This window comes from Mus pahari, chromosome 14, assembly GCF_900095145.1.
Source record: "Mus pahari chromosome 14, PAHARI_EIJ_v1.1, whole genome shotgun sequence".
Lineage (NCBI taxonomy): Eukaryota > Metazoa > Chordata > Mammalia > Rodentia > Muridae > Mus > Mus pahari.
In genome coordinates this window covers 33,767,460-33,793,031 of record NC_034603.1, presented here as the reverse complement: position 1 = coordinate 33,793,031, position 25,572 = coordinate 33,767,460, and the positions used below count along the sequence as shown (strand labels likewise).

The window sequence follows — 25,572 nt, the reverse complement described above, 5'->3', positions numbered from 1 at the left end:
CAGTAGAGAATTGGACTAAAAAATGTAATAGTGTTTTAGACTCAAAGCATAATCCCTGTTACCACAGTAAGGTACCATCTGGGAGGTTCTTGGAAATACAGTAGCCCCAGCCTCTACTCTCACTGTCAAATCAGAAGCTACAAGGAGGGTCCGGCAATCCATGCTTCAAGCCATCCTCCAGGGGATTCACATGCAGTCAAGTCTGAGAACACAAATGCTAGACGTATGATTATCAAAGGATAGGGGGCAGTCGCCATTACTGGGTATCCCCAACTCTTTCTATGTTGCTCAAGGCTATGAGTTACCTGGCAGTCTAAGCGTAAATAACTCTACTGAACGCTTTAAAATGCGTCTTATAGGTCAAGGGCATGGCTAAGTAATACAGTACCTGCCTGGCATGCATGAGACTTAAGTCTAAACCCTAGCATCGCCAAAACCAGTTACTGTACACTCAACAGAGGTTAAGTATTATGCTCTACATTTTTATTGCAATTTTTTGAAAAAAAAAATACTGAAAGCTAAATCCAAACAATGGCAATTCCGATAGTCATGCTAACACCCGTACCCAAAAAACAAACAAAAACTATAGGTAATGGAGCACTGCTGACTCAGCAGGCTATATTTATATATCTATGCATTTGTATATGTATATGTATGTATATATAGGAACAATAATCATAAGGAAAGGCTGTGAATTTGAGAGGGAGTATGGGAGGGATTGAGAGGTAGAAAGGGAAGGGGAAATGATGTAATTACATATAAAATGTTTAAATTGTCAAAACATGAAGATAATGAAAGGCATAGTGTCCCCTATAGCTGCCTACCTGATAGCTGTTCACTGATAATAGATAGAAGCACATGTCTACTTGGGGGTCTTCCCTTCCCAACAGAACATCCACCTGGTGGCCAAGTGGCTCAGTACCCTGGAGAAGAAACTGGAGGAGCTCAGCGAGGAAAGTCACCCAGACTTCAGGGTCTTCATCAGCGCAGAGCCTGCACCCTCCCCTGAGGGCCACATCATTCCCCAGGGCATTCTGGAAAACTCCATTAAGATCACCAATGAGCCTCCCACAGGCATGCACGCCAACTTACACAAAGCCCTGGACAACTTCACTCAGGTACTGCCAGGAAGGGAAGTGGGATAAGTTGGGCCCTATCCCACTAAGGGCCAACTCAAATCCAGTGGGAGCAATGTGTGCCAGGGGCTGCCATCAGCATTGACTGATGTGAGCAAATGTGTATACTCTGACATTAACTGTTACCCCGTGCCCACTCAGTACTGCCCAGCACTCAGCTTCTAGGTATATCTCAAGGAGCTGCGGGTAGGGCCTTTCTCTAGCAAGAAAGGGAAATTTCATGCAAGTCTGTTAACTAACGTTTCAAAATGAAAAAGGAAAACATTGTTACACTTCTAATTGACCTGAAAACACACACTTATTGGCTAAGCACACTCTCTTTTCTCTCTTCAAGTAGGAGGAGGATGCACTCATTCAGCTATTATCACTGGCTACACAAAGAGATGAAATAGTCTAGATGTTGGGTAGAAGGAAGCTGGTTTGGGGCTGTATGCAAATGTTCCAGTAATAAAGTATGGCCTCTGGATTGGGAGCGGGGCTTATGGACTCGATGAAAATGCAAATCCCTGGGCTCTGCTCTAGAAAACAAGGCTCACACTGAGAACACTGTGTTCTAGAGAGAATCAGAACACCAAGGCTCAGGGCTCAGGGACATTTCCACAATTCCTGTTACTTGTAATCTAAGACTCGAGCTGTGGAGGATTTATTTAAAGCCTAGTCCAGGAGGTAAATAATAATAATAATGATAACAACAACAACATATATATGATATAAAAGTAGAAGACAGATTGAGAGAAAGGGAGGACAATGGTGAAAGGGAAAGAAACGGGGAAAACAAGAGAGGATAATAGAAGAAGAAAGACAAAATGATGCATGCTTTCTGTCATATGCAGTGTATGTGTATACCTGTGTGTGACCTGTGCATGTGTGCACACGTATGTGTCTGTGTGTAGCTGTATGTGACATGAAAGCAAAGGAAGGACAGGAACCTGTGAAGAGGGCAGAGAGGCACAGACACAGTCAGAGGAACAGGAGAATATGAGAAAACTACAATGATATATGCACGTGAAAGTGTCGTAAGAAGACCCATTACTTTGTTTGCTAACCAAAAAGGTTAATTATTTTAAAAATCTCCAAAGCCAAGCCCACGGGTAGCCGACCCCTTATGCGCAAGCGTCTACAGCTCAGGCCTCTCTTATCTTCTTGGGAAGGTATCATTTCTCATGGCCTCTCCCTCGGAAAGGGAAATAGAGGAAGGAAGGGCCAAGGGACCATCTTGAAGCCCCAGTGATTTATTGGTATTTACAGAGAAGGTTCTAGGAGCTGTCAGAAGGGTCTTTCTCTCTGATGTCACCAGGAAGTCTCTGTTTTCCAGTCCTGCTGACATGCATGTCCAATCCAGGAACTTTAAGTGGGCCATGCCACACAGCAAGTCCCTAGCTGGCCCGTATTGACCACCAGTAATACTAGCCCTTGGGGCCTGGTTTAAGTTGCAATATGCTAAAGGGAATAGCAGAATCTCATAAGATTTTACCGACCCCATGTTACACTCACAGCAGGGAAATCACATGGTCTGAAGGGGAAACGTCCACAAAGGTCTGAGAAACAAAACCTGCCTGTTGTTCTTTTTCACATCCCCTCCTGCCTAGCTCCAGTACCTAATGCCATCTGACAGTGAGGGGCACGACAGGAGATGTCGAAGTATTTTAGCTTGAAATCCCCTGCCCACTGCAAACAGGACTAGCCAGGGGCACTTTCTTTATCTTCTTCCAGTTAATTAAACTTCATTAAATTCCTGAGTACACTATGTCAAGTACAAAGACAAACCTCTAAATGTCTATCTTTAATATTCTTCATATAGAGAACATACATGCTCAAGTCCACACCCCACCCCCAATAGAGAAGTCTTGCCCTCAGTAGTGTTGGGTGAACAACAGCATCATGTTTTACCACTGTTTTGTTGTTGTTGTTGTTAACCTAGAAGTTGGAGAATATGAACGCTGGCTTCAATCCCCAGTGCTAGGAAGGGCGGGGATGGGAGTTGGGAGAGAAGGGAGGAAATGGCAGTAGGGACTGGGAGAAGAGGAAAGCATTAGAATGTTGTTCTTAGCTGGCTCTAGCCCCAAGGTCCCACCTGCAAACCATTCACAGCTGTCCTGCCTTGAGGGTCTTAGATAGTTGAGAGGTAGTGGACCCTTACCTGCTCGTCCCCCTTCCTTATAAGGAAATGATCAGCTGTAATCACACCCACCCGGCTTCCTCTTCACATCCAGGCAGGGGGAATCACTGTCCCTGGTCTTTTCTCCCTGCACTCCTGATGACCTGATGGATGGTGCACAAGAAAGATTAACGCTGAAGAGATAGTCTCTGCCTGCCTATGCTGTCCCTGACTCAAAAGTTTCACTCGCTGTTTATAGCCACCGAGAGAGACTCATTCTGAGGACAGATTCATGAGGCTGTTCATTGTTTACAGCAGAGGGCTGTGTGAATTCACCCTGTTCCCCAAGAAACCCATTTTAACCATGTAAGAGATAAATTCCTTTGGTCCCCTATTCACTCTCTGCTTCCCCGATAGTTATATTATTTGGGGGTGGTTGTTTTATTCTGTCTTTCATGTGGATGTATCACTGTCATCCAATCTTGGCATTAAAGGTATTCGTGCTGAAAGACATTTTCCCACAGAATCTTTCTTTTCCAAATGTGTAGGAAGTAACAAAGCATCCTATAGTTTACGGAGAGTGGTTCTATCCATAAAGCAGTTGTTAAAGTTTCACAAGGCAGTATCTTATCCTCCATACCACCTCTGACCCAGTGAGGGCAACAAAGAGGCACCATGTGTTCAGGAGGAGTGTCTCCATGGGAACATCAGCACTTCCAGAAGCTCCCAGAGTCTGGTTTCCCCTGTGGCCCCTGCCCTGTGTGTACATAGCCTACAGTGGTTCCTAGAACTAGTATCAGGACTGAACAAATTTAGTGGTAGGAGCCTTGCAAGCACCTTCTTGGGCTCTGGCTGTCACATCTTGCTCCAAAATGAACAGAAAGAATCACATTCAGAGAAACTGCATTTTGTTTTTGTTTCTTTTCTACTTAAGAGGATTTAGAGACAACCTCCCCACTATCCCTTTAAAATGCAGGCTTACCCCTGTCCTCCATCACCAACATTCCTTTTTTTTTTTTTTTTTCAATTTTTTATTAGATATTTTCTTCATTTACATTTCAAATGCTATCCTGAAAGTACCCTATACCCTCCCCCTACCCTCTGTTCCCCTACCCACCCACTCCTACTACTTGGCCCTGGTGTTCCCCTGTTCTGGGGCATATAAAGTTTGTAAGACCAAGGGGCCTCTCTTCCCAATGATGGCCGACTAGGCCATCTTCTGCTACATATGCAGCTAGAGACACGAGCTCTAGGGATATTCCTTAAGGACCACCAAGCAGGACCTCCCTGACTTCCTCTGAACCAGCTCCTGCTTCTTTCTTCCCTTCTACCAATTTATTCATCCCTTCATCACATGCTCTGCAGTCTCCAGACCCCCTCCATACTGTTTGCTCAGCCTCATGTTGGATCACTCCTTCTCAGGAGGCGGGGGCAGGGAGGAGCAGGGAAGTGCATGGATGGTGCAGCATCTCCCATCGCTGAGTCTGGACCCTACCCCCTCCCTCCTTTCAGAAGCTTTGCAGCACAGAAGCCAAGGGTTCCTTGTCACATAGACAGAAGAACACATTCTTATTCCATGATGGGCAAGAAAGGACAGTTTATAAGCAAGGTTGTAAGGGTCCCCTCCTACATGGGACACAGTGACATGGATAGAATAAATAAAACACTCATATCCACAGACTCTCTGCTGCTGTCGTATTAGCTATGCTCAGGCACCTAAATAGTTAATCTGTGTGCACAAGGTTAGATTATAGACAAAACATACGATCACCTGAATATAAACTTTAACTCAAATGCTGAACTGAAACCTATCTTTCTGCATGTCTGCCTCCAGCCGGAACCCCCACCTTGTCTCACCTCAGTACGACAACTAGTCCCTTCACTGTGCCTCATTCCATAAACATGTCTTACCATAATCTTACCAGGTGTGAACCCCGATCTTCGTCACACCCTTGCCTAGACAGGTCAAGGGATCTGTGTCAGTATTGTAAACGATGCTTCTTTTCCAGGACACCCTGGAGATGTGTTCCCGGGAGACGGAGTTCAAGACCATCCTCTTTGCTTTGTGTTACTTTCATGCGGTGGTTGCCGAAAGACGGAAGTTTGGGCCGCAGGGCTGGAATCGGTCCTACCCGTTTAACACTGGGGACCTCACCATCTCTGTGAATGTGCTATACAATTTCCTGGAGGCTAACTCAAAGGTGAAACACAGGGATATTATGGCTGCGAGTCATTATGATATGGGCGTCCCCATAAACACGGGTCCTATGGTGTGAAGAAGGTCTAAGACCCCACACGGAGGAGATAAGGAAGTTCCAAGCTGAGGACCAGCCTCAGGCTGAGAAGCTTTACTGTGACAACAGAGCCAGGAAGCAAAGGAATCTAAACTGTCAGCCCCCATGAGAGTTCATCCAGGGACCCATCAGACTGATTATATGTGCTGACACCACAGCAGGGGTTTGTGGATGGACAGGAAGAGACCCCATCCTCACCTGATATAAGTTCCCAACCCAACTTGATTAGGCAAAGGAGCAGCGCCTGCATTGGTACACACAGCCCCTCTTACGGATGTGGTTCTGCCACAGGTGGAGAAAAGGCCAAATTCATACTGTAGCCGGCCTTCTCTTGGTCAGACCCATTTCAGAGAAACTTCTGCTAAAGAACCTCCATCTAAAGGACTGCTTGGACCATCAAGGATCCTTTTGTCTGAAGCATCAGCAAGGGTACCACAGGGTCAGATGCCACGAGAAGACCTGCCTATAGCCCCGAGTCCAAGGGAGCCCCACTCCATAGCTTCATCCCCTTTGTGGATTGGCTTGTCTCAAACGGCTTCCCTCCCTAACTCTTACTTCAACAATCTTCCATCCTGTACTTTCTTTACTCTGAATTTTCAGAGGGGACAACTGATCCTATAATTAGTGGCAAAAAATTTAAAAGGGGTCATGGCCCTCACATCCTCCAATTGACATTCATTGCTTCTGTGAAGGGCTTCAGGAAAGCCTGATATAACCCAAACATGCTTAATACTGCCAGGTTCTGGGGACACAAAGTTTAAAGGGCCATCACTTTTAATCTCATGAAGCATCCAGCACCAAAGCCTGCTGGGGAAATCATTCTTGCTCTCTCACCTCTGACCCAGGTACCCTATGATGACTTGCGGTACCTATTTGGTGAGATCATGTATGGTGGCCATATCACAGATGACTGGGACAGGAGACTCTGCAGAACCTATTTAGAGGAATTCATTAGGCCAGAGATGCTAGAAGGAGAGCTGTCCCTGGCCCCAGGGTTCCCACTCCCAGGCAACATGGACTACAGTGGCTATCACCAGGTAAGGCACTGCTTTGTTTGCAGCAATACGACAATCGTGGAGGCACCAGGAACTCCTCCTGTCTGGCCTGCACAGCTCAGCATGCACGTGCCCACTCTGGGAGCCAGGGAAGGAGGCCCCAAGAGCTAAGTCTGAGTATATTTCAACCTCGCTCTCTGCCCCGGGATTACTTTGCTCAACCCAAGAGGCTCAGGATTTCCAGCCTCAAATTAAAGACGAAAATGAGCTTGGAGATCTTTGTAACCTTGATGCTTGATTCCATAGTTGGACTTGTCAATCTTCCCCACAAACAACATCTGGGGCAGTTATCTACTTGTTTTGATTCAAGATGTTGAAAACAATATTAATGGTGGAAATTTCTCATGTAAGAACTTAGAGACCTCCGCATAAACTTTATCATTATCTTCATTGAAAGTGTGCTTGTAGCCGGATCACTTACTGTTCCCATTTCATGTTGACAGCTGTGGACAGAGGCATGCACACCCACATAAGAGAAAGGCATTCTCCCTGAGATTTCTCTTAACTGACATTTCTGGTTTTCGTGTGTTATTATTGCAGTTATTTTTAAAGCATCCAGTTCTCTTTTTAACCTGCCATGAGGAAGCTACTGAGAGACTGGTTTTTTTGTTTGTTTGTTTGTTTTTTGTTTTTTTTTTGATGGGGGAGGAAAAATATTTTAGATTTTTAAGCATCCTTGAAAGAACTAAAACTTACCTACATTTATAGCAAATTTAAGAGGAAAAAGTTGTCATAGAAACTTAAGCTTTTAATTCATAAAACTTAAGAATCATAATCATAGAAGTCATTTGATCCAGAAGAGTCATACCTGTGAGAAAAAAATTCAAAATGAGGAGACTCTCATAAGAAATGAGCAAATTGTAGCACCTTGAGAGGCTTTGCCCAGGATCTCAGTATATGAGTATCCCCTGGTGTCTGTGGACCACTGACCTGCCAGAGCAGCATCCTTGAGGATGCTTAGGTCGAGTCCCACAGTAATGGGACTTACACACTTCCAAAGGGCTGAGGTGGAAGCCCTTCCTGGTGCTTCCCTTAAGTCTGCCAGAGCAGAGATGGTCCTAGGGCACCTGCCAAGGGTCCAGGAACAGGCTGGAGGAAATGCAAGGCTAAGAACACAGATTGAAAAAATGAGAAGTGTTTAAACTAGTTGGTAACAACACCAAGAAATCTTGAGAGCTCCTTCAGGGAGTTTAACTCGGAAGATAGCTTCTTAGGGTTATAAAATGAACCATGAAGGGGTACAAAAAACAATCAGTGAGGAAAGTGGCCTCCAAAGCTGGTTAAGACTCTTAGGCAGACTGACCTTAAGTACCAGAATTAACTAGAGATGCATTTAGGCAGCGCTGTGTTTTAAAATGAGGTTTCAACTCCAATTCTTTTTTGAAATGTAAGCCCTTCAGTTTGAAAACTGGCTGCTTTCTCCAGCCCAGCCTCACCCTCATTTTGTACAGGAGTTGTGGGGCACTGGTTCAGTGTGAGAAGATGGTGCTGAGTAGATACTGTGCCTGGTATGTGAAGTAAGCAGCGATCCAGCATAGCTGCCACCAGGACAGTGGTGCTGTGTCCCTTGCACAGGAAGGGAGACAAGTTGGTTACTCTTTGACCAATCTCGCCTTTGGTTTCAGTATATTGATGCTGAGCTGCCTCCTGAGTCTCCCTACCTATACGGCCTCCATCCAAACGCCGAGATCGGCTTCCTGACCCAGACATCAGAAAAACTCTTCCGAACGGTGCTGGAGATGCAGCCTCGGGACAGCCAAGCCGGAGACGGAGCTGGCATCACAAGGGAAGAAAAGGTGAGTATGACTTGAAATAGTCTGGAGAGAACCCAAGGCTTGCGAGAAGTCACCTTTCTGCAAATGACATCAGCAGTGGTAGGGTGACTAACGTACACACAAACCAACTTAGATGCTTCCTTGCTCCAACAATCCCTCCCTATCTACTTCAGCCCATCCCTGACCTGATTAATTCAGAGGAAGTCCTTGCCATTGGGATTGGCAGATGGCTTTGCCAGTCCGAAGTCAGATTTTATTAGGCTTCTCTGATGAAGTAAGGGAAGGTCAGGGCTGAGCAGGAAGGGCTTAGGAGCTTTGAGAACAACTTCCAGATTCTTTGGCAAAGTAAATAATGGCACTGTAGAGTTGGCTACAAAATCCCTCTCCACTCAGCTGCTAACCAGACCCTATGTAGATAGCCACCTCTCTGTGTATGAACGACCTCCAGCCAAAATATCAATGGATACAGAGTGCTTCAAGCACAAGGGCGAGAAATCGCATGAATCTGGGAAGAAATTACAGAGTAGAAAGCAAACTAGGGTGAGGTTTGGATTTGAGGGTAACCAAAGGTTGGGGGTGGGGCCTATGATTTAGGGGAAACAGGGGACAGAAGAATGGGCCACCAGAGTGAAACTTTCCAGTTTGTTTCAAGACCAGCAGTGGATTCTACTTAGAAGAGACGTATGTCCATCCACCAACCCATATTCACCCCACAGCACAGCCAAGTCCTTCTGGCTCAGTGGTCCTCAACTTCCTAATGCTCTCTGACCCTTTTAACACAGTTCGTCACGCTGGGGTGACCCCCATAAAGTTACTTCGTTGCTACGTCATAACTGTAATCTTGCTACTGCTATGGATAGTAGTGTACATATCCTGATAGCAGGTATCTGACATGTGACACCTGTGACACCTGTGGGGGTTGAGAACTGCTGCCCCTAACTGCAGCCCCCACGGGGCTCATAAGCAAACATAAGGAAACGGCCTTGGAAGGTTAGGGTAGAAGAGCTGAGCACTTGCCAAACATTAATGCTGCAGGAACTGATTCTGAGCAAACTGATCGGTGCTGAGGGGAGGAGCTAGAGTTCTGTTCAAAGTTGGGAGTGATATCCTTCAGACAGATGTTATAAAGGTTCACTATGCCTAACAATGAGCTATACGGTTTGAAAGCCTCATTCTGAGGGACTTGAGTGCATCTTGGTGGTAGAGCAACTAACTGCCTGCCACATACAAAGGCCCCTACATTCAGACTTCAGAACCAGGACAAAAGGAAAGGGAAGCCTGCCACTCACATCTGAGATAAGTGGCTACAGTCACAGCTCTGTGATCAGAATACCCAACAGAGACAATTTAGGAGTAGCTTGTTTTGGCTTGTGGTTTCAAGGGGATAGTGTAGAATAGCTGCATCCATGGAGACAGGAGCATGAGGTAGATGCATTATTTACAGAGGAATGGACCAGAAAGCAGAGAGCCCATGGCCTGAAGCTGGGGTGGGTAGAACAGACTCCAGTGACCTTCTGTCAGCTAAACCCTACCTACCTCCCAAATGAACCTGCGTGGGACATTTCAGATCCAAACCATAACATGGAATATGTATGCCCAGCAGTTGGGACACTGATGACTATGATGTAAATGGGCATACTTACTAATCACCCTTTCCCACCATTCCATATGTGAGACAAAATCAGAGGCTAAGGGGAAGTACTGAAGCCAACCCACAAAGAAAAATGCCTCTGTTTCTGACAACAGCCAGGACTGCGTAAGTAGTGGACAAGAGCCTTCAAGCAAGGTCCGACCCGTTATGCAGAGCACACATGCAGGTTATCAAGTACATGGTCCATCATGTCTTGCCCCGCTACTCAACCATGGAATTGTTTTGCGCGTGGTTCCTGTGTTTTTATAGCCCCGCAGGTCAGGAGGCAGAGAGCGAAAGCCAGAGCTTGCCTTTGCATCCACACACTTGAAACCCTGAACTAAGTCACTAGGCACATTCCACCTCTGTGAGGGGAAGCTGGGATCAGCATGGCTAGCTGCTGTGAGCCTGGGAGAAAGAGAGAGACAACTAGTATCTACAATACTTTAACCCAAGTGGGTTTCTTTGAAGACACTGTGAGCTCACATGACAACCTGACCTAGAACTGCTGCTTGGTCTCCAGTGACTATTTGGGGCAGACAATTCTGCCAACAGCCAGGAGGACAGCTTCTGTGCATCCACTGCTCGGACCACCATAACCGAACGCAGAAATCTGGCTAACTTAAAACAACAGAAAGTCAAGTCGTCATGTATTGAAACCTAGATGCTCACTTGAGGCGACCGTGGGTGAGACTGTTTCTGAGGCTTTTCCTCCTTGCTTGCCATGACCATCTCCTCAATTGTGTTTGCGTGTGGCCTTGCCTTTTCCTTATGTGCCCATACCTCCTCGTCACTAATAAGACTGGATTAGGGCCTACCCCAATAGCTCCCTTTTCATATATTCTCCTCCCGAAAGGTCTATGTCCAAATCCAGTCATATTCTGAGGCGCTGAGGATTGGGGTTCAACATCTGAATCTGGAGGGGACTCCGATCAGTCAGAGTGCTGGTCTCTTCCAGCATCGCCCTGAGGTGGAAACCTGCCTTCCTTCTGTGGTGATGAAGCAGGATTTCATGGTACTGAAAAACTAACTAGCTAGCCATTTGGAGAAAAGTACACCAGCGTCCGTTCCCTGGCTCTTTTGGTAAAAAAGTAAAAGTATAGCTTAAATTTCTCTAGTATTGAAATGCAAAACAGGAAAACTATAAACGCATTGGAAGCTCACTTTCATGGATGTCTTTATGGTTGTACAAAGAAGGTACTTCTCAGCTTTTTAGAAGCCTCAAAAAAATCTAAGAACACAAAGATTAATAATTTTGATGGACAATTTTTTAAGACCTAGAGAGATGGCTTAGATGTTAAGAGTAGTGCTTGTTGTTTGGATTCTTGTCCCAGCACCTACATCAGGCAGCTCACAACCACCTGTAATTCCAGCCTCAGGGAAATCAAAGATAAATATGCAATAAGAAAAGTGACACTATCTCAGTGACATCTAAGGGAGGCAAAATGTCATTTTCCGTAACGCTGAGGGTTTTCAAATGTGATGGTCCACAGTTGTGAGAGCTAAAATGAAAGACCTCACCATCTCTGCTGGTAAAGGTTGACCTGACAGAACAATTTAACAATAGCTGCCAAGGTTCAAGATGTTCACGTTTTCCATTTGTGAGTCTACTTCTTCGAAACTGCCCAGTGAAAGCAGCCAAAGCATACAGATTTTATGATGCAGTTACATTTACTTACTGCAGAATTTTTATTGTGTAGAAATGATGAACAGACCAATTACCAAGAGGACAATAAATGAGGTATATCGAAAGAGTGAAATAATACACACTTTAAATAAAGAAAGCAATTCCGTATATAGCAACAGAGGACTTTACTCCACATTTATAGGGAAGCCAGTCACAATGGCCCACACCTTTAGTCCCAGCGTTGGGGAGGCAGAGGCGGGCAGATCTTAGTAAGTTCAAAGCCAACCTAGTCTACATAGCAAGTTCCAGGCCAGCCAGTATACAAAGTGGTACCCTGTCTCAATAAGTAAATCAGTAAAAAAGGATGCATGGGGACAGGCCTGTAGATCAGTGGTGGAGTACTGAATTCAATCCCCAGTACTGAGGAGAAGAAAAGTGTGGGTGTGGGTGTGTTTTGTATACGTGTATGCATAGACAGAGGGAGAGAAACTGATAAGCATGGTAGTGGTTGGATGGGTAATAAATGCACAAATAATAATTGTTAAGTGAATGTGGCTGGCTGATGACTAAGAAGTGAAACTGTTCAGTACATTGAAGAAAATATGCAAACATTGGCAGCTTTCTTATGGGAAGAAAAGACTCTAGAAGGCTTTTTTTTCCCTGATTTTCTGGTAAATATGTATTACTTTCTCAAAAAGAAGGAAAAAGCAGAGGTGTTGCTTATGGAAATGAAATTGACCTCATCCCTTGGAAGGCATCCTTTCTGAAGGAATCCTGGGGGCTCCCTGAGCAAAGAAGAGTCCTCCGCTGTCTCCTCCCAGCTTCTCCTCACCCACAGCTCCTTCCCAGGCCTCCACACTTAACAAGAGACAGGATAGAACTCAGTGTCCCCAGCCTTGTGTATTTTGGAGCAACGTCTCTAGACCATCTCTTCATCTCATTGTGAGTCACAGCCAAATGGCTGTTCACTGACACAGGACTGTTTCTTCAATTCCACTCCAGAGACAAAAATATAATATAAATTTAGCCATTTGTCTCCGGCTCTGGCAGCAGCTTTCAGGTACCATTAAAATTCCATTCCACTGTTTGCTGTGATAGCAACCACAGACCTATTTGCTGTGGGATGATGGGCTCTTGGTTTTTGTTTTGTTTTTTTTTTTTTTTTTTCCTACCATCAGCTCTTTTTCCTGGGGAATGGATTGTGTGTTCACAATTCAAGGCAAGGTGAATATTAATCATCCTTTACATTAATATAGTCCTTTAAAGCTTTCAACATACATCAGCTCATTTGATTTGGTCTTCAAGTCAACCCCTTAGAGTTGGGGGAGGGGAGCCAACCAAGACAGACTCGAGTGGATATGTTTACCGAAGTAAACCTGAGGCCTAACTGACTTGCTTTCGTCCCATGAGGACTTGGTTAACTCAGTCAGGGTTCCTTGACTGTAAGCAACAGATACCAATCTAGCTAAACTAAGCAAAAACTAACTTTCCTATGTCAAACGAACCAATCAAAGAAAAGACAACCACCAACGGCTCCAGGGTCTCAGTGTGGAAGAAGCCTGTGGGGGTCTTCAGGACCTCTCCTTTCTCCCACTGGCTCCTTGGATCCCAGGTTTTAAACTTTCTTGCTCCTAAGAATACAATCGGATCCTTACTTGAGTAAGCAGAAGCTTGCACAAGTGACTCTCCAGAAAGATGGGGAAGGCATTTCCCAAAGAAGACAGAGGTCTGCTCTTGGAGGAAGGGATGAAGGGATGAAGATGTCACGGTTAACAAAGGCCAGGCAGGACTCTGGAGCTCAGCGCTTACAACTTAGAAAGGCTGGCTCATGCTCACCTGCTCACACCTTCCCGCTCCCTCCACTCTACTCTGCTGGCCATATGGCCCTGATGTGTGCACAGCTTCATTTGTCTTTCCCTGCTAATGAACCTCCCAGGCTTACTCATTTCCTCCAAAACAGCAGGCTCAGCCTCCAAGTGCTTGCCCCCAAATAACCCACAATCTTTGTCCCTCGGTTTCAATTTTCCAGGGTTATTCTATAGCTCCTCGGGCCTAATTAGCTGATAGTTTGCAAGAGAAAAGGAATTGCAGGAAGAAGGTGTTTAAGTGATAGATGACCATGCCCCTTTCAGAATTCACAAACAGAAAGCCACAGTAGCACTGCTTGGAAATACAGATCAGAGGGAAGTGAAGGGAATCCCCCTGTATCCATGCCCTTCCCTATAGATGCCAAAGTCCCAAATGCCATCTGTCAATGGCTTAGTATCTGCAATGTAAGCTATGCACATCCTCTGGTATTCCTTATACAGTACTGGGCCTTATGCATGTTAGGCAAGTGCTTTAGTGAGGTATAGTCCGTTCCATTCCTTATACCTTATATCACCCCTAGATTAGTTACAATGCCTAAAGTTGTACAAATAGTTATACTGTGTTGTTTAAGGAATAATGACACGATATGTTTGAATTTTGATCCATGGTTGTCTGGATTTGAGGATATGAGAACCACTGACTTGGAAGGCTGTCAATGTGTGCTTGTGTGCTTCAGCCCCACATGGCCTACAAGGGGCATCTTAGGCCAAAGATCCACTTTAGTTCCTATAGCTAATTGGGTCAGCCTGTGAGTTTTTCAACATCAATTCTTACAATTCTTTTCAGGCTGGTCACACAAGTCACAGTGGATTGGCCAGCCTCTGGAGAGAAGTGTCCTGAGGTCATTTCTCAATCCTGGCTTAGCTGACCCAAGCAAGCCAGCCAGTGTGTGATGAAAGAAAGGATGGCAGGTGGTAGGTGACCATCATTTAGTGTCCATTGCAGGAGGTTGGAATTCCTTGATTTAAAAAAAAAAATTATATTAATTCTTTGAGATTTTTATACAATGTATTTTGATCACATTTACCCCTCACTACTCCCCCAAACTCCACCCAGATTTGGAACCCCACCTCCATTATACCCTTTGCTTCATGGTTTCTGTTGTTTTTGTCATGGTTGGTTTTTAATAATCACCTCACAAAGGCCTGGGAGCGGACTGGCTTCATCATTTGCAGGTCTTTTGCAAGCAACCATAGCTGCTACGGATTTAAAAATACAACAGTCCTGCCGTGTCCTGCCACTGTTTTGCTTAGGTCCTTACCAGAGCCCAGCTATTACAGTCTTTACCCTCTTTCTGCCCAGCTCGTGATCCCTGGGGTGGAGCGATACAGATGTGTGTGACTGAGCATACTACAGTCACTTTGACTGTTCTTGAGACTCTACGTTAACCCTCACCCACTGTACAAAGCAGCTTACCTAAGGAGGTTGAAGAGCTGTGCTCACCTGTGGGTAGAGAGACATGAAGTTGGAAGGTAGTTTGATACTGTGGCCATTTGGCCTACTACCCCTGGGGCTTGGGTTTCTCAACCATAGGGTTCATAGCCAGAATTACCATACCAGGCAGGTATTTCCATGGAATCCCTTCTTAACTCTATATTTTCTGCCATGGAACAGGTCAAAACCTTTCTGGAAGAAATACTAGATCGGATGACAGATGAATTTAACATCACGGAGCTAATGGCTAAGGTGGAGGAACGCACCCCGTACATTGTAGTTGCCCTCCAGGAGTGTGAACGCATGAACATCCTTACCAGAGAGATCCAGCACTCACTAAGAGAGTTGCATCTTGGCTTACAGGTGAGTAAAAGGGACATTGCGGGAGGACATAGCTGGACTCCACAGGGACAGAGTGACAGACAGCCAAGGACCAGGGCACTGAAGGGCAATTGCTCCAAAGCCATCCAAATGCCTGAAAGGTGTCACTACACAGAAGCCAGACTGGCAATTGGGACATCTGAAAGAATGAGTGTAGTATTCAGTCCCTGTTCAATGGAATCTTCTATGTCCATGGATAATGACTTGCATGCATCTACACTGACATCTTTAGTAAAAGAGTTATCATCTCTGGCTGGAAGAGCAGCTCAGTGGTAGAGCTTGGCCAGCATGCACAAGGCCCTGGTCTTGATCCCCAGTATCTCAGAAGTATGTGTGCCTATAATATAGAAACTATTTGTAGTTTACATTGAAAGCTCAGTCAGGCCCCCAAAGTCCAGACTCTAGACCTGGAGTCTGCTGGTGCTGCCATGTCTTGTTTTGGGAGTTATACAATGATGGCCGTGTGTGTGTGTGTGTGTGTGTGTGTGTGTGTGTGTGTGTGTGTAAACAAACTGAGCAGTAGAAAATGTAGGGTTGTTTGTTTCTTTTCATCTCTATCCCCACACACATACACAATATGGGCAGGGGGAAATAATATGGAAGACGAGATGGAAAAGCCCAGGCTGTTGAGGGCAGGCAGCATTTGATGGCTTCCAAATTCCATGTCAGCATATAATCCAATAAATGGCAAAATTCTGCAAAAGTCTCAAATGTAATGCAGCTCTTTGCCTGTCATATTTTGCATCTCTCTTCCTGGGTAAGCAGGTATATAGTAGCAATTACCTTGAGTGGGTTCGCTGCAGTCATAGCCTATTGAAGCCATGCAATTTGACACAGGCTGTTTACCCATTTGACTTCCAATTTGTTCACTCATTTTTCTTCTAAGAACCTTCACTGTGCCTCTGTGCAGTCAATCATGAAGAATGCCTGGGCAGAGATCGGGAGGCACTGTGGAGTTTCTCTCCCTTCAGTCTAGCTCCCATGGTGTTGATTGATGGGCTCTGTAGGCAGATCTCAACACTCTGTGGGAAAGGATACAAAGATACTGACATGGAGCCATCCCTGCAGGACAGTCCAATAGAAGGCTTATAAAGAGAAGCTAGAGGAGGAAGCAGGAAAAGGTCTATAGATAAGAGAAGAAGGCACAGTGAGGCCTTTGAGGAAAGGTGAACAGGCACACTAAGGACAAAACAACAAGGTTGCTAGAGACCAGAGCAGAGGACCCGAGAGTCCACCTGCTGTGCCAGACGCAAACATTTCACCCAGACAAGCAACAGTGTATGGTGAACTTCTAGAATGTGATGGAACAACCACCTAGAAGTAGTGAGGAACCTGTATGACCTGGAAGGAATTTCCTAATCAGAATCCTCTTGGGAAACAGTTTCATGAGGATGGTCCCCAGAGTGGCCTGGTCATCAGACTCATATAACACATTCTCCCATCTCCATCTGTATCACCAGTCTGGCTGTCTGCCCTGGTGACCTCAAGGTGAGGCCGTGTAATCAACACCAGATGACCCTAGAGATGAGTTCAGCTTCCATGGAGGAGGAAGGGTAGAGGACGCCCTCCATGACAAAAGGAGGCAGAGATCAGAGCAGGGAAAGCATTTAGGCTCAGAGAAGGGAGCAGCAGAGGAAGGAAACCCCCAAAGGACAGTTGCAACAGCAGGGCCTCCCAGAGGGAAGTGCACCAGAACCTGCTAGATGAACCAGTAGGGAAGTCTGCTTCCAAGCTAAGCAGGGGCTTAGGTGACCTGACAACCTAGCAGAGATAGGAAGAGCTAATGCTGCTGCCCTCACCCCTCCTCCACAGTCACTTCACAATTTTAAGCCGCTGTTGGCTCAGTGTAGGAAAAAGTGGGCAGGCATCTCCAGTCTCCCAGCACATAAAACAAGCCAACTGCCATCCCAAACGAGGCATCACAGTCACAAAACGCCCGGCCCTTAGAGTTAATCACCAAACACTCTCAGCCTTATGATAAAAGCATTTGTGTTCCCAGTAAATCAGAACCGACTGGCTGTAAAACCATGTGGACCCAGGAAGTCCTAGTTGAGCTATGAGATACAGCCCTGAAGGTCTGTAACAGCTCAAAGCACACAGATGGTGGGGGTGGAGGAAGAAATCTGAGGAAAAGCCAGCTGGCTACAGACATGTCCCTCAGAGAGGATTTCTCTTGGGAATTTACCAATGTCAGACATCTAGCTCTCAGTCTTCTTAGGTGTTCTGATTCCTATTAGTCAGATGCACAAAAGCTTGATCTACAAGATTCCTAAATGCTGATTCTTTTTTTTTAACCATTATAACTAGTAATTTTCAAAGGAGCATATACTGATAGAAGACTAGAAAATTCTCTTCCTACAGAGGTACAAGAATCCAAATTTTTAGACTTGTCCAATACAGTAGATACTAATGTAAATGACACATCAAAGATCAAATACTGTAAAATGTGTCATTAATAATTTGATTATTTATCCAAATATTTGATATTTTAGGTATATTGCATTAAAAGAAACATTCGGAAAATTAGATTCATCTCTTTCACATTTTGAAACAGCTCCCAGAAGATCTTGGAATCCTCATGGGTCTTATTTCCCTTGGCTAGCCTGGCACCCGGGCATGCCTGGAACTTCTCACTGTTCAAATAACTGATGACCTTTTTTTCCCCCCTGTGCTTTCTTTTTTTGTAAGTCTGTGCACTTGTTCAAATGCATAGGCTGGCTGGCTGATGTTGGGTCTTAACTCCTACACATTGTAGACTTCAGAACAAGTTGGAAGGAGCATCTTGTTCCGAGTCTTTGATCATCATCACCCCTGGGCACTTGCCTAGGCCTGATGCCTTTTGGCTAGCTCTTCTCTACCAGAGATTCAGATGAGCTAGACAGTGGCCCGCCTCTGTCTGGAAGCTGCAGTGGATACTGTGGGACTCTTATCATTCTGTTTCCTTCCCATCTCCTGTTTCCTGGTGACGTGTCTGAAAGCCAGGCCCAAGGAGAATGATGTGTCTATAGGTCTACAATCCCAGCCCTTGAGAGGCAAGATTACTAATTCAAGGCCAGTTCGGGCTATGGAATGAAACTCTATTCCTAAACACTAAGGAGAAGAGAGATAGTTCAGGGATACAGTGCTTCCTTAGAATGTGTGAAAGCACCAGGTTCAAACCCCAGGATGGCGTGGGGGTGGGGTGAGGTAAAGCTAGCTTCAGAGACCATTTTCCTGAGAAGAATGGATAGGGAGCTGACCACAAGCCCTCAGATAGAGGGAAGTGTCATCCCCAGCCTGTCCTCTTTGGACTGAATGCTTCTGCTGCCTTGTGAACACAGCCCGCCTACTGATGACCTTCCAAATGGAGGTTTCTGGGCTCACCTGCCTCCTCCCTTCGCTTTGGTCTGACTTCAGCCTATGAATCTAGCTTCCAACACACTGTGACTCAAAGGAACGAGAGCCTATAGGAAAAAAAAATAAAGTTTTCACTCTATTGTATCAAAGAAAGATTATGAAAGCATTTATTTATAGGGATGAATAAAATAGATAAGGTCACGGACACGCTGCCTTCATCAGACCTGGTAAAGGTGCCACATGGACTGCCATGTCTCCCAGTTTCCCATCAGTGTGGAAGCCGAGGAAGTGTGTCACGGGCCTGGGAGGAGATGGAGGAACCAGATTTCTAAGTTTTCTTTTTGCTGACCCCCATGTGAGCAGGTAGGTTTAGACGGGAATCAGTGCTGCTCAGACCCAGGTTTCCTAACCTAGGGAAAAGGTTAGGAAACCATTTTCTTTACTGTATCACCGTTTTTAAGAAGAGCTCTAGTAGGGGCTGCTGAAGGCCCATCCATTAAGAGTGCATGTTGTTCTTGTAGAGGACGACCCAAGTTTGGTTCTCAGCACCTATGGTGGGTAGCACACAACTGCCTATAACTTCAGCTCCAGGGAGCTAACATCCCCTTTTGGCCCCTACAGAGACTGCATGCAGGTATGCAAACCTACACATAGACACATTTGCACACACCCACACACAATTTAGAAAATGAAAATGGGCCCTGGTGCCCAGAGTTTGGCCATAGGCTCTTCCTATTCACCTATGACAACCCCTACCAACCTGGTAACACCTTAGGAAAATGTCCTTTTGTTCGTTCTGAACACCGTTCAGGACAAACTGTACTCCCCTGGGCCTAAGAAGCCAACACAGGCACACTTGAATTAGGAAAGGGCGTCGTTGCCTCCCAGCTCCCTAAAGATTGAGCCTTTCTACTTCTGCTCAAAGTAATGAAAATATCTGGGTTCTGAAACCACACTATGAGGCGCCTCTGATTCTGCAGTAGTTCCTGCTTCTGTGGGAATGAGGGGGAAGCCTAGGAGGCACGACATTATTCCAGTTTCTCTCGCTTGGCATTCAAGTTAGTCAGTGCAAATCATTGTCAGAATACATTATAATATCGTAAGAAGATGTGAGGAAAATGTTAAGGCCTTAAGTTACATATTTTGTGTACCTTTGCTGTCAAAAGGAGGTTAGATTTGTGAAGGGTGTTAAGCATTAAGTATTGCATTTTTTAAAAATTAGATCTTATTTTTCTAGCATAGTTTTTAAGTTCAGAGCAATTACAGATTCACACCAGGCCCTTGTCCCATCACGCAAAATACTCTTAGCATCCCCAAAGTCTATATTTATTACAACTGAGTTCATGTTTCATTTGGGGATCTCTCATGGTGTTGCCCTTCCTATGGGTTCCATAAAGCATGGTTTCACTGCTGGTCACATTTGTGTGGAAGGGAAGTCAGTTTGTATGGGTGCATGTGTGTGTGTTTGGGGAAGGTATACAGAGAGAGAGAGAGAGAGAGACAGACAGACAGACAGACAGACAGACAGACACAGACCGACCAGAGCTCTGTCAACATTGAACCATGTTGAACCATGCTGGAGCCATCCATCCTGTTAGGAACTCTCATTGGCCTAGAACTTAACAATTAGACAAAGTTAGATGGCCAGTGAGTCCCAGGCACCTGTGAGCCTCTACCTCTCCAGCACTGGAGTGAAAGAGCACAAACCTCATGCCTGTGCTTTTGTTTGTTTGTTGTTTGGTTTAGTTTGTTTTTTAACATGGGATCTGGGGAATATACCTCAAGTCCTCATGCTTGCCTGGCAAACACTTACCAACTAAGCCATGTCCCCAGACCACTACACTTATTTTAATAGTAAGAACATCATTTTTTCCTAAAATAAAACTCAAAGACTTGTTTTCAGGCTGAACAGGGGTCTGGTAACAGAGTGTTTATTGACTTAGCCAGAGGAGATAACCAGAAACAAAGGACTTCTCTGTACAAACAAAGGGCAGCAGTAGGCACTGTCTGGAGTTCAGAAGGACTTATAGATTTGTCTCACTCTGACACAGTCCTCTAAGTGGGCCACTTGAGGACCAGGAGGGCATATTCATCACACTTCAGTGACACCAATAGTCTGTGCCCTAATGACTTCTTATGAATCTTGTGGGGCTACAGTTTGGGACAAATCCAGAATGGAGTTATTCTCTGTCTTCTCACATGACAGAAAATTTTCCCATGTATACAGTAATTGCCATTGATAAACCCAAACTTGATACAGCTCAAACCAGTTTTATGGGGAAGCAAACTTAACTGCATCTTTTCCCAGGCAGGCATGGTGATGCACACCAGCAAACTCAGCACGAGGGAGGCTGAGACAAAAGGAATGTGAGCTGGAAACTAGCCTTGGTTATGAAATCTCTCTCTCTCTCTCTCTCTCTCTCTCTCTCTCTCTCACACACACACACACACACACACACACACACACAAACACACACTTTCATGTTGGCTCTATGGTACTTCGTTATTTGTAATAATCGATTACTTTTGTACATATCCTCTTAACCAGATTGGCAAGCAAACGGTAATATTATAGTCATATAATATTGGTTTTTTTTTTAAGCTGTAACATAAAAGATTTTTAGCATGCCCTGGCAAAAGTAGATACATTCTACAGTCTCCATTAATGGGAAATGTAGCCTTTCCACTCAGAGTAGGAACACTCTGAGAACCTAATCTAATACCCAGGCTTATTATTCTGTACAGAACAGAGCAGGACATTCTCCTGCCTTCCCTCATCCCCTCGATGTATTACATATTCACAAATGCTCTTGGTATCCAGAAGGGCCAGCTTACATTTTACCCCCCAGCCCCTGACAAATGAGAAGACCAGCATCTTTCTCTACCCTGATATACCATATATGACTTCTTCACCCTCACTCAGACTAGGATGTAAGACCAAGCTAAAGAACTATGCATGTTGAAGCTTCTACGGTGCTTGGGACATCCATGCCTGCCAAGCCACATAGGGCTACTGAGTACATGCAATGCTGCCAATGGGACTTGTTAGCCCATGAAAAGGTTGCTGACTTTGCCAGAACTACCATGGGAGCCTTCAGTACCTATGCCCAGTAATTGCACTAGGAATTAAGCTCACATTTGTGCTGCTGCTGCTGAAGTGGCAACTGTGGGTACTAGGCATGTTATAAAGTACCAGCCTTGGTAAGACAAATTCTGCAAAGCAAATACAAGACAGGACCACACTAGCAGCCGGTACCCCTGGAGTCAGCTCCCATCTATATGTCAAAGGACACAAAGGCTAGTGCTTCCTGAGACTTCTGCCTCCTTAACTCTTTTTCTTCCTATTGGTCTTTAGGGGGAGCTGACCATGACCAGCGAGATGGAAAACTTACAGAATGCCCTATACCTAGATGTGGTCCCAGAGTCCTGGGCCAGGCGAGCCTACCCTTCCACAGCAGGCCTAGCAGCCTGGTTTCTGGACCTGCTTAACAGAATTAAAGAGCTGGAAGCCTGGACAGGCGACTTCTTGATGCCCTCAACGGTGTGGCTGACGGGCTTCTTCAACCCCCAGTCCTTCCTGACTGCCATCATGCAGTCCATGGCCCGCAAGAATGAATGGCCACTAGACCAGATGGCCCTGCAATGTGATGTGACAAAGAAGAACAGAGAGGAGTTCCGGAGCCCTCCTCGGGAAGGGGCCTACATCTATGGGCTCTTCATGGAAGGTGCCTGCTGGGACACACAGGTATAGTCTGGAGACAAGCCAAATTACACCTTGGGGTGGGTTTAATGGCATGCACGTGGACTGCCCGGTGCAGTGCTTTGGAATCTTTTTACCTGGGTGCCCTTTCTCTCCTTGAGACTTTTTCTTTAAATCCATCCAAGAGCAAAGGTTCTGAAGGTTCTGCTTAGGATGAGCTCCCGGGCACCCACACTAGCTGGATCTAACCTCAGCACCACCATTTACTAACCATGTGGCTGTGGTCTAGTGTTTCCTCTCGAGATCCCCACTGACCAAACTATAAAACAGGAGAATAGCCACTGTGAAATCAAATGGCTTACTATGTAAGAGAACTGCTCTGCATCTGGTACACAGACAGCTGAAGAGGCCATGGTGCTAATTGCTGGCCTTTCTATTCGGATGGGAAGGTATTCTGGGACTCAGAAGCCCAGGAACCACACAAATCTGAGGGGAGAAGCTGTCCCAATGGAAAGGTATCCCAAGACACGGGGGGCCCAGGAGCCGAACAGCTCTAAGGTGTGACAGTGTCCCAATGGAAAGGCATCCCGAGACAGGTGAGCCCAGGGACCAAATGGCTCTGAGGAAGCCTCTTGAGCAGAGGCAGTCCAGCTCCCAGGAGAGGGAAAACCCAGCTGAGGAGCTCAGGAGCCCAAGCCCTCTGGCTGCTTCCTTTCTCTTCCTTGCTTCTCTTCTCCTGCCAATGAGAGTCACAGCAGGCAGCAAATCTCAAAAGAGATCAGAGGCTCCAGGATGTGGAGGGATGAACCCTGGAGTGCTTGCCTGTGCTCCCTAGGGCGAGCAGACAGCAGGGAACTGAACAAAGCACAGGGGTTCTTGTGGGGTGGAGCTTTCTAGAGTGGAGATTTCAGGGTGAGGATTGGTAAGATTTCAAGTCCTGAGCTTAGGGGAACTCAGGGATTGGTGGGTTTTATTCAAACTTTTCACCTGAAATTAGCATACTCTTGGAAGGATCCTGTTAAGGGGCTAGAGATGACCTTTATGACAGTTAGAGAGGTCTGGAGGAGGGGCCTCAGGCAGGATCCTGGCCACTTTCCCACCTTGAGGGCTTATAAAGTTTACAAAGTATACAAGTCCATGGCAGAGAACACTTTTCCTGCAGCATAAGTGGTGTGAATATCTAACATTGATGGCAACTGGTAATGGGTACTGAATTTCTTTCTGGTGGAATGAACATAATTTGAAACTAATATTATTATCTCTAAGCACACTGAACATACTTTTAAAGGGCTGGCTTTATGGTATGTTAAGGACAGTCTAAGCTTGCCCTGCTCCTCCTTGTCTTGAACATTCTGTCCTGGGGACAAATGACAGTCCCTCTGTTCACTAGTTCAATCATCCACCATGACTTACATCAACCTCTGAGAGAACTAGAAAGGCAAATCATTTTAATACATTTATGAAAACAAACCAAATTATTCTGTCCACAGCAAAAGCAGGCCAGGGGCACGTGGTGAAGGGATCAGTGTCTCCCCAAGTTTCCAAGGGGTGCTTCAGGAAGCATCTAGCACATGAGGTGAGGAAGAGTCCTGTGGTTGAGCAGAGTTGGGATAGCAGCAGGTTGTCTTCTGGAAACTCGAGAACACCTCATCTTCAGTGTGCTTGCTGCAAGTCCAGATTTATCTGGCTGAGGACTCTTTGGCTCCTGAGACCATCTTAGAATCAGTAGAAACTTTATAGCCAGTTAGACAGTGGTCTTTGATAAGCCTACTGAGCCAGCCCAGAGACCATAAGACAACCTAATCTGAAAAGTTACAAAACGGCCAAGGCCTGCCCTTGTCCCCAGTTACAGGGGTAAAAAAAAAAAAAGTACCTCTTTGCAAAAAGTTGAAATGCCCCAGAGGTGACATGACCATGTAACAAAATCTCAAAGAGGTAGCAACTCTGCCTCAAACCCAAAAGCATGTGCTGGCATAAACTGCACTCCCTTCCCTGTCTAGAGCTTTAACATGGCATCTGCCAAAAACTTGCCCTTCATATCCTGATAAAATGGATATATGAAAAAGTAAAGAGGGAGAATCTATCTGAAAGTATATTAATCTGTATAGGATGGATAAACTTTAGAGTTCTGTATCAGCAACTGACTTTAAAGCAAGTTGTAATAGCACATGCTTACAATCCCAGAACTCAGGAAGCTGGCAGAAAAATGTGAGTTTAAGTACAGCTTCAGTTACACAGCAAGACTTCCCTTTCAAATAAATAAACAAGCAAAACAGATGATTTATGCTAAGCACATAAAATGTATTTTTAAAGTATGAGACAGTTTCCACTGTGGGTTATTGGGAGAATCCTGAAGAATGGGCAGTGCTCTGCCAGAACCTGGGGAAGGCGGGCTGGCTGCCTCTAGGACTAAAGTGGCTCTCCTCACATTCTTGTTCTTAGGCTGGAATCATTGCAGAGGCGAAACTGAAGGACCTGACACCCCCCATGCCTGTGATGTTCCTCAAGGCCATTCCCGCAGATAAGCAAGATTGCCGAAGTGTCTATGCTTGTCCTGTGTACAAGACTTGTCAGCGGGGACCCACCCACGTGTGGACTTTCAATCTGAAGACTAAAGAAAACCCTTCCAAGTGGGTTCTGGCTGGCGTTGCCTTGCTTCTCCAGGCTTAGCATCCTTAAGAGTCCTTGGGAGAACAAGGCTCCCTGACAGGCAAGTGGGTGAGGGGTAGTAGATTCTTTTGAAGAAGTCACAGGCATTAAACCTCCGTAGAATTTCTCTAGGGAACTTGGCGTGCCTCAAGTGAGGCTGAGTTCCTAGAGAGCCCAGAAATAGTGGAAGAAGTCTTCAGTAGTAAATTTTTCAAATAAAGTGATGCATTCAACTCTTCTAAGAACTGTTGTCATAAACAATGGTAAAGAGACCAAGACAATCAAGCTGGTAATAATGACCACAGACCTTATTACACAGTGCAGTCCTGAACCTTTGTGCTCTGGCTCACAGATACCTCACACGCACAGGCAGTACCCATCAATCATAATCTGCATGTCATTACTGCTTGGGAACACTGCCCTGTTTAGAAAGATTAGTGCTACAACACTAGCATTTCTCTGTAAAGAGCCAGAGTACGGACTCAAGGCTTTGCAAGCCACATTCTTGGCTAGAAACCTTCTACCTGGCCGCTGTGGCCCAAACATGACTACAGCCTAGACGTGGAACCAAGTGAGTGTGGCTGCCTT

The 25,572-nt window shown here is 45.5% G+C and overlaps 1 protein-coding gene across 1 annotated transcript in view; it reads left to right on the top strand.

Moving 5' to 3' along the window:
- Positions 1–25,226, top strand: part of Dnah9 (dynein axonemal heavy chain 9) — a 322,533-nt gene extending 297,307 nt beyond the window's left edge. The window contains exons 63-69 of the mRNA XM_021213724.1: positions 891–1,118; positions 5,244–5,435; positions 6,374–6,565; positions 8,209–8,379; positions 15,099–15,281; positions 21,991–22,380; positions 24,778–25,226. Coding sequence (XP_021069383.1) covers positions 891–1,118; positions 5,244–5,435; positions 6,374–6,565; positions 8,209–8,379; positions 15,099–15,281; positions 21,991–22,380; positions 24,778–25,005 — 1,584 coding nt within the window. The 3' untranslated portion in view covers positions 25,006–25,226. The remainder of the gene's footprint in view (positions 1–890; positions 1,119–5,243; positions 5,436–6,373; positions 6,566–8,208; positions 8,380–15,098; positions 15,282–21,990; positions 22,381–24,777) is intronic.
- Positions 25,227–25,572: the final 346 nt, after the last annotated feature.